Source organism: Galeopterus variegatus, unplaced genomic scaffold (genome assembly GCF_000696425.1).
Source record: "Galeopterus variegatus unplaced genomic scaffold, G_variegatus-3.0.2 Scaffold1120, whole genome shotgun sequence".
In the NCBI taxonomy this organism is placed as follows: Eukaryota; Metazoa; Chordata; class Mammalia; order Dermoptera; family Cynocephalidae; genus Galeopterus; species Galeopterus variegatus.
Genome location: NW_007727231.1, coordinates 184,697 through 193,723, shown reverse-complemented (window position 1 = coordinate 193,723; position 9,027 = coordinate 184,697). Strand labels below are relative to the sequence as shown.

Here is a 9,027-nt window from a genome sequence, read left to right as displayed (position 1 = left end):
CTCAAAAAACCTACTTTTACTTTTGTTGATCTTTTCTCTTGTTTTGGGGGTCTCTATTTCATTTAGTTCTGCTCTGATCTTAATTATTTCTTTCCATCTACCACCTTTTGGTTTGGAGTATTGTTGTTTTTCAAGTTCTTTGAGGTGTAGGTTGTTTATTTGTAGTCTTTCCATTTTTTTGATATAAGCATTTACTGCAATAAATTTGCCTCTTAGTACTGCTTTTGCAGTATCCCACAAGTTTTGGTATGATGTGTCTTTATTTTCATTAGTTTCTAGAAATTTTTTGATTTCCTGTTTAATTTCTTCTTGGACCCATAGGTCATTCAGGAGCCTATTATTTATTTTCCATGTATTTGTATAGCTTCCAGCATTTTGCTTATTGTTTATTTCCAGTCTTAGTCCATTGTTGTCTGAAAAGATTGTTGGAATGATTTCAGTTTTTTAAAATTTGCCGAGACTAGATTCGTGGCCTAGTCTGTGGTCTCTCCTGGAGAATGTACCATGAGCTGATGAGAAGAAAGTGCATTCTTCAGCTGTTGGGTGAAATGTTCTGTATATAACTGCCAAGTCCAGTTGGTCTAGGGTGTAGATAAAATCCTGTGTCTCTTTGTTGACTTGTTGCCTGGAAGTCCTGTCCCATACTGAGAGAGAGGTGTTCAGATCACCTACTATTAATGTATTAGGTCCTATCTCCTTCTTTAGGTCTAAGAGTGTTTGCTTGATATATCTGGGTGCTCCAGTATTGGGTACATAGATATTTATGATTGTTCTGTCTTCTAGCTGGATAGTTCTCTTTATCATTATATAATGGCCTTCTGTCTTTTTTAATGTTTTTTGGTTTAACGTCTATTTTGTCCGATAAAAGAATAGCTACTCCTGCTCGTTTTTTATTTCCATTTGCATGGTATATCTTTTTCCATCCCTTCACTTTTAGTCTATGAGTGTCTTTACAGGTGAGGTGGGTCTCTTGAAGACAGCATATACTTGGGTTTAGCTTTTTAATCCAGTCAGTTAGTCTGTGTCTTTTGTTTTTTGTTTTTTTGTTTTTTTGTTTTTATAAAGATGACCGGTAAGACGATCTTAACCCTTGGCTTGGTGTTGTCAGCACCACGCTCAGCCAGTGAGCAAACCGGCCATCCCTATATGGGATCCGAACCCAGGGCCTTGGTGTTATCAGCACTGCACTCTCCTGAGTGAGCCACGGGCCGGCCCAAGTCTGTGTCTTTTGAATGGGGAATTTAGTCCATTCACATTTAGAGTAGTTATTGGGAAGTGTTGTTTAATTCCTGTCATTTAATTGCTACTTCTTTATGTAGTTTATATATCTTTTGATCATTATTTCCCCTTTTATTTATCTTCTTCAATGTGAGTTGGGAATTTAAGGTGGAATGATTTAGTTTCTTTCTCTTTCTTGCTGGCATTTTTGTTTTAACTGTGGATTTTGCTCTTTCTTGTGTATTCATGATGGTGGTCACCATTATTCAGATTCCAGATGAATGACTCCCTTGAGAATTTCTTGCAGGGCTGGTCGTGTGGTGGTGAACTCCCACAACTTTTGTTTGTCTGGGAAATACACTATTTCTCCCTCATTTCTGAAGGAGAGCCTTGCTGCGTAAAGAATTCTTGGCTAGGGGTTTTTTTTCTTTTAGTATATTTGGAATATATCATTCCACTTTCTTCTGGCCTGTAGGATTTTGGTTGAGAAGTCTGCTGTTAGTTTGATGGGGGTTCCCCTATAAGTGACCTGACGCTTTTCTCTTGCTGATTGTAGAATTCTCTCTTTGTCTTTGAGCTTTGTGAATTTAACTATAATATATCTTGGGGAGGATCTTTTTGGGTTGAATCTGTTTGGGGACCTTTGAGCTTCCTGCATCTGAAGGTCTATATCTCACCCTACACCCTGGAAGTTTTCTGTTACAATTTCCTTGAGTAGGTTTTCAATACCTTTTCCTTTCTCCTGCCCTTCAGGAATACCCACAATTCGGATGTTAGAGCACTTGAGGTTGTCTGCTATCTCTCTTAGGTTTTCCTCATTATTTTTAATTCTTTTTCCCTTTTCTTGTCTGCCTGAGTTATTTCAAAAAGACCATCTTCAAGTTCTGAAATTCTTTCTTCTGCTTGCTCTACCCTGCTGCTCAAGCTCTCAGTTGTGTTTTTTATTTCATTGAGTGAGTCGTTTGTTTCTAGAAGTTCTGCTACACTCTTTTTTATGGTATTAATCTCTTTGTAGATTTCTTCCTTCATACTCTGGATGTTTTTTCTTGTTTCGTTGTGTTCTCTAATTGAGTCTTCCTTTATTGCTTCAAGTTTTCTTAAGATCATTGCTCAAAATTCTTTTTCAGACATTTCAAGGATTCCCTGTTGCATGCAGTCTGACTTTGGGGCATTACTGTATCCTTTCAGTGGTGTCATTTCTTCTTGATTGTTTGTACTTCTAGTACCTCTTCACTGACGCTTGGTCATTTGGTAGGGGGTTTGCTTCTTCTTTTATACTGAGGTTGGCTGGGGAGTGGCCCTGGTTGCTACTGTGGGGGGTGAATTGTCTTTGCTTGACAGTAGGTGTGGTAGTGGTTATGTTAAACCACTTTGGTTCCTGTTCGAGACCCTGTGGTTGTAGAATGAGCCCCTAGCGCCGTGGAGTTCTGCTGGGCCAAACTCAGTGGGTCAGATCCGTAGGCTGGTGTTCCCCTCTGGGTCTGAGGCACGGTGAGGGGCCACATCCAGCCACACAGTTCTGCAGGCTGGTGTTGCTGCCAGCCACTGCCGGCAGGCTCACCTGCATGGTGCCAGTTCAGGGCGTGGGGGCGGGGCCTGGAGCTCCCCCATGCCTGGGTCTGGGGCAGCGGGGTGAGGGGGCTGCGTGGAGCTGCACAGTTCCGCTGACTGGTGGTGCTGCTGGCCCCTTCCCAGAAAACCAGTGGGAGGCTCTGGCTTGGAGATTCTTTAGCCATCCATTGCTTTTGCTCCTTGCTCCAACTTGATCACCTCAGGTTTACTAATGCAGTGCCCTTCAGGGATGCAAAATTTGCCTGCAGAATCTGAGGAGCAGCATGGGGACAGTGGTAGGGCAGAAAGAACCAGAAGAAACATTCCAGAGAGATCTTTTTAAAAACCTAATCACATCATGACATTTTCCTCTTTCAAAAGCCTGTGGTGACTTCTTATATTCAGAAAAAAATTCAAACTCTTTACCAAGGCCCCAGGCCCTTCACAACCTGGTCCCTGCTCATCTCTCTGCCCTCATTTCCTGTCATTAGTGCCCTTGCTCCATCCTCTTTAGCCACATTGGTCTCCTTGCTGTTACTTGAAGCTGTCAAGTTTATTTCTACCCTCCTATTTCCTTTATTTGGCACACTGGAGTCACTGAGTATGTCATTTTCAAACTCCTCTAAGTTTTACCTAACTCATAGCAATTTATGTCATGCAAGGGGGAAAAAAGTATTGTTTTATTAACTTTCCACATGAAAGCTGAGAACAGTCACCTGGGGAACTGGTTCTAGGGGCTGGTAGATAATTTACATTGAGAAGACCACTTGTGGTTACCACACATACACTTGTAAAGGTGTCCCATCTCCACTGAAAGAATCAGGATTATCTGTATTAGAAATGAGCTCAAATGTTCTCAGACAGAAATGATAAATTTCCTCTGGCTCTTTTCCACCCATACCTGTGCCTGCTCAACATATTCTAGTGTTTTCTGAGCAGACAAACACCAGACTGGACAGTGGCCCCTAAGCTCATCTTGCCTGAGTCCCAGGTGAGCTGAGTTTTCCAGCTATTTAAGGCTGCCTGAGCATGACATCTCCCTTTCCCTGTTGCCCAAGACCCACACTGCCCAGCAGGTGGCCTGAGTCATGTTAGTTCCAGATGTTCCCCGGACAATTAGGCTGGTGTAGGGAGAATTTGGCACTTCCCAGGCTGTTTGCTGATCCCTTGGCTCCTTTCTGCCTTCTGACTTTTTTTTTTTTTTTTTTGGCAGCTGGATGGTCCAGGGATTGAACCCTGGACCTTGGTGTTATCAGCACCATACTCTAACCAATGGAGCTAACCAGTCATCCTTGCCTTCTAGTTTTTTAAAAACATCATGTACTGTTATTCCTTAAGTGCCTGGCCTGCCATGCAGCTCATAGCCAGGTGGTCAGGATGCTTCTGAACTGGCAATTACTGAGCAGAAGTCCTTTCTCTTCTTTAGAGCTTGTTGACATTTGAAGAGGTGGCCATGTATTTTTCCCAGGAAGAAAAGGCCTTCTACAATGATGTAATGCAGGAAAATTATAAGACTGTCATCTTTCTAGGTAAAGATTCTCCTTTCCCTGTGTGTAGAAGTTGAGTAATCTGTCCTGTTCTCAGCTTAACATGAATAAACCCTTGTGAGAGAGGCTCATTGTTCTAGAAGCTGGTTGGTTCTAAGGTACTTGGTGGGAGAGAGGGAGAAGGTGTATCCAGATCACCTGGGAAGTTTTTTCCAAATGCACATGCTCACTCCTTATCCTACGTAGAATTCTTGATCCCTTCTCTCTCTCTTCCCCCAAACCTGATCTTTTATATCTTTCCTCAGTAAAGGACACCATTACCCTGTTGGTCAGGGCAGAAAACATATAGTTATCCTTTTACTCTGATCTTGCCATCATACCCCACTGTTAATCCACTAGAAGTTGTCTTAGCTCCATTGTATCCTGAGTCAAACTACATCTCAACCTCTTGCACTGTTAGCATCCTGGTCTAAGCCAGCATCATCTTGAACTAGATGTACTTCAATAGCTTTCTAATGGGCACCCCTGCCTCCACTCCTGCCCTCTCACAGTCTATTTTCCACCCAGCAGCCAGAGTGATCTTTTAAAAACCTAATGATGTTATGATATTCCCAGCTTCAAAAAGCCTGTGGTGACTTCTTATATTTAGAAAAAGTCTAAACTCCTTACCAAGGCCCCAGGACCCTTCAGGATCTGGTCTCTGTTCACCTCTCTGCCCTCATCTCCTGTCATCCTCTCCAGCCACACTAGTCTTCTTGCTGCCATGCTCATTTCTATTTTCCTTTGACTGGCACACTTTTCTGCCAGAAACTCTCACTTTCAGGTTTCTACTTAAATATTACTTTCTCAAAGAGGCCTTCCACATGACCTTATGTAAAAAGCTTCACAGAAGTAGAATCTTAAAATGTTCTTATCATACTTTAGTTTTCCTCAGAATATTTCTCCCTCCTGACATTATTTTATATCTTTATTGATTGATTGTCTTACTCCCCCATGAGAATGTAAGCTCCATGAAATCAAAAGACTTTGTCATCTCTATATCCTTAGCTCATAGATCCATGCCAAGCACACCATAGCCACTCAGCACATGTTGATTGGAAGAAAGTGATAAATACTGCTCATACCTGGCAATGTGTATTTAGAAAAAGTCTACCAAGTGATTTTGGTCTGTTTCCTCTATCTGGATGTCAACCTGTGATTCATAGGAGCAGTAGAAATCTATCCCAGTCCAGGGCCTGGTGCTAAAATAAGTAAAATAATAAAAAATAAAATAAACACAAGCTAGGTAAAAAGTAACTATAGCTATTATAGCAATCACTTGTGCCTATAGTACCCAACCCACTGTCCTTCACATGGGCTCTGTAGTACCTGGTTTTATCCGGGATGAGTCTTCTTAAAGAATTAAAAGGACCCATCTGTATTCCTTGCAACCTCTGCAGCTTGGTTCTCCTTTGGTCGAACATGGGGTATTCTTGTTGGCAAAAGAGGGAGAACATGCACTAGATTTTCATTCCCTATATCCTTTTCATTGATTGGCCTTTCTTTGGTTTATTTCTTAGTCTCTGCTTTGCATATCCACCCATAAGTGCAGTATATTATAAATATGATGCTGGATCTGGGAGTCTGTCCATTTAACCATTTGGGGTAACAAACTATAAAAGTGTCTTCTGCTCTTCTTGAAAGTCTGGAATTATTGGATCAGTTCACTGTTCAGTTACCAGTCTTTGACCTCAGTTTTTTCATTTCTCAGCATTGTTTGTGCTCCCCAAACCTAAAGTGATCTCCTGTCTAGAGCAAGGGGAAGAGCCATGGGTTCAAGGATCCCTGGAGTCCAAGGACAGTCCTGGAGAGTCTCCTACAGGTAAATGCACCATGGGAAGAGGAGACATGTGCCTTGATAAACCTTTGCAAGGGTTTAATGTTCCAAGATTCTGCTTCTCTGTTTTTTTTACAATCAATCATTGAATTTTTCTTTCTATTCCTGTGGTTTTCTTTTTCTGGAATGCAGATGGCTAATTCTTATGTTTCTTCCAACAGGGTTAACACTCAAAAATGATACAGAAAACCATCAGCGTATAACTCTTTCTGACTTAGAAATACAAGCACCAGGAGACGTAGTATCCAAAAAGGCCAAAGTGAAAGTCCCCCAGAAAACAACGGGCAAAGAAAATCATGGTGATATGCACAGAGTAGGAAAATGGCGCCGAGATTTCCCAGCAAAGAAAAGAAGGAAACTTTCAACCTGGAAACAAGAGCTGCTGAAACTTATGGATCTTCACAGGAAAGACCGTGCAGGAGAGAAGCCTTTTAAGTGTCAGGAATGTGGGAAAAGCTTCAGAGTTAGCTCTGACCTTATTAAGCACCAAAGAATTCACACTGAAGAGAAACCCTATAAATGTCAACAGTGTGACAAGAGATTTAGATGGAGTTCAGATCTTAATAAGCACTTAACAACACACCAGGGAATAAAACCATATAAATGTTCATGGTGTGGGAAAAGCTTCAGTCAAAATACAAATCTCCACACGCACCAAAGGACTCACACAGGAGAGAAGCCCTTTACGTGTCATGAATGTGGAAAAAAATTTAGTCAGAACTCCCACCTTATTAAACACCGGAGAACCCACACAGGTGAGCAGCCTTATACCTGCAGTGTCTGCAGAAGAAACTTCAGCAGGCGGTCAAGTCTTCTTAGACACCAGAAACTCCACCAATGAAGGGAAGCTTATCCCATCTCATTCTGAAGAAATTTACCGAAAGGAGCTTGACCCTAAAATTAATGAAAAAATATAAAGTCACAAAGTTTGAAGAACTTTTCATAATTGGAAAATTTGGGGGTATAAACATGTTTCACAGGAAGAACTCAAGGCTGGCTCTGCAGAGGGTGTGTGAGTAGTTGTACTACTTACTCTTTTTACTTTTAACTGCCAGGGAATCCCTTAGCTGGGGAGGTATTCTAAGAGCATGCTGAATAGAGAAAAGGCTGTTTGGGAATTGTACCTGGAAAAACAGTAAATTCAGCTTCAAATACCAGATACAGTCAATCAGCAGTCTTCTGTAGTCACAGAAGTAAATATTGTTGGTTTTGCATCTCCCCAATCATTCTTGAATACACAGTAGAAACATTTGTAGCATGGTCTTCCAAGATGAAAAACAGTACATGCATGTTTAATTGCATACCATTGTCCTCAGGGTAGCAGGCTTATATCAGTAGTCCTGTGGAGTAGAAGTGAATTCTAATGTAAAGTTTTCCTAGAACCAAATTGGATTTTCTTCCTTTCTCTCATCATTCACAAAGTTGGACATCATTTGAGTTCCTTCTTGAACTTTTAGCAATTTCAGCTCTTGAGTCCTTTTAGTACAATTTTTACTGTGATGAAATCATATTTACTTCACCACTAGGGAATCTGCCAGATGAGCTAATAATGCACTATCTTATGCCTCATTGGTGGTTTTTGGAAAATGGAAAATATCTCTAATGAGATCGTATGGAAACGGGTATTTGAAATTTATAGTGACAATATATATATATAGATATATTACATATGTAAAATAGGTGTAAAGAAGAGTTTTCTGCAATAAAAGAAACTAGACTGTTTTTTACCTCACTATGTCAAAAGGATAAAGCAGCCATAAAAGTTAGCACTTGCCCGAGGCCAGAAAGGAAATGGGAGTTCAGGATCAACTGAACTCAACAGTTTTTTGTTTACTTTTTAATTTGGCTTTTGTTTGTTAATAAGAACGAGAGAGTAAAGTTTGTGTGGTAACTGGAGTGTGTGTGTGCTGCAGGCAGGATCCTGTGGCTCTCCTGGCATGGAGACCCAGGCCTCCATTCAGCAGGAAACCAGATTCCCAACAGGAAAGATTTGGGAACTGATGCTGAGTGTTGAGCAAGGATGGGAACATCCACATCCATGCTATTTTGTCTTACACTGTAAGCTCTTAAGCGGGCAGGGTCTACCTGTCTCCTTCCTCTCCAGCACAGCATTTAATAGCATCAGGTGATAAATTTGGTAGACTGCTAAAAGTCTGTGTAGCCTATGGATTTTCTTATAACTCACCTGTTTAGCTACAGCAGTGACTCAGGTGTGTTCCTGTTAGAGCTTTTAGATATATCAGGAAAGGGGTTAACAAAGTTCTCTCTTCCAAATCTTTTGTTGTATAAATGAGGAAGTTAAGGCTCAAAGAGTTACAGGGACTTGGCTGTTGCTCAGCTTCATCAGTCAGGTGTGCAGGCAGGATCAGCAGTAGCTGTGTTGTCAGTGTGCATTGCTTTTCCTTCCCCTCCTCCCCAGCGATATGTTGGGCTGACTGACTGCATTGAAGAAGCAGGTGCCATTTGTGGCTGTGTTGCAGCTCCACTTGGCTGAGCACTGATGGCAGTGGTGGTTATGCTGAGTTGATATGATCCTTGGCTCTGATACTTTATCGTGTAAGTCATAAGAGCCACTGGAGCGGTTGGTCTGGAGCACCTGGCAGCAATTTTATTTTATCTCCCAAGGTAAATTATACCCAGTATTTTTTTTTTTTTTTTTTTTCTTTTTCCGGGCCCGTCAACGGATCGCAACCCTCAGTGTTGCCCCCGTACCGGACCGGGGACCGGCAACGGAATTGCACCCCTCGGCGTTGCTCCCGCGCCTCGCTCAGCCAGTGAGCGGGAACCGGTCTGTATGTGGGATCCGAACCCTCAGGCGGGAGCGCCGCCGCGCTTCCCAAGCAGCGCACTATCCAGTGCGCCACCCGGCCGGCCCCTCCCCGGCAATGCATTTTA

The 9,027-nt window shown here is 42.0% G+C and overlaps 2 protein-coding genes across 2 annotated transcripts in view; both read left to right on the top strand.

The window, feature by feature from the left end:
* Nucleotides 1–7,291, top strand: part of ZNF75A (zinc finger protein 75a) — a 17,183-nt gene extending 9,892 nt beyond the window's left edge. Inside the window, exons 6-7 of the mRNA XM_008574949.1 lie at nt 6,007–6,117; nt 6,294–7,291. Of these exons, the coding sequence (XP_008573171.1) occupies nt 6,007–6,117; nt 6,294–6,973 (791 nt within the window). The 3' untranslated portion in view covers nt 6,974–7,291. The remainder of the gene's footprint in view (nt 1–6,006; nt 6,118–6,293) is intronic.
* Nucleotides 4,223–5,891, top strand: LOC103592298 (zinc finger protein 75A-like). Its single transcript, XM_008574959.1, has 2 exons — nt 4,223–4,298; nt 5,848–5,891. Exons 1-2 carry the CDS (start codon nt 4,223–4,225, stop codon nt 5,889–5,891), a joined length of 120 nt encoding a protein of 39 aa, XP_008573181.1.
* Nucleotides 7,292–9,027: the final 1,736 nt, after the last annotated feature.

Excerpts from the sequence above, each read along its gene's own strand:
- LOC103592298 (XM_008574959.1), top strand. The coding sequence starts at position 4,223 with ATGTATTTTTCCCAGGAAGAAAAGGCCTTCTACAATGATGTAATGCAG. Across the intron at positions 4,299-5,847 it reads TAAGACTGTCATCTTTCTAG|TATATTATAAATATGATGCT; the intron begins GTAAAGATTCTC and ends CCATAAGTGCAG.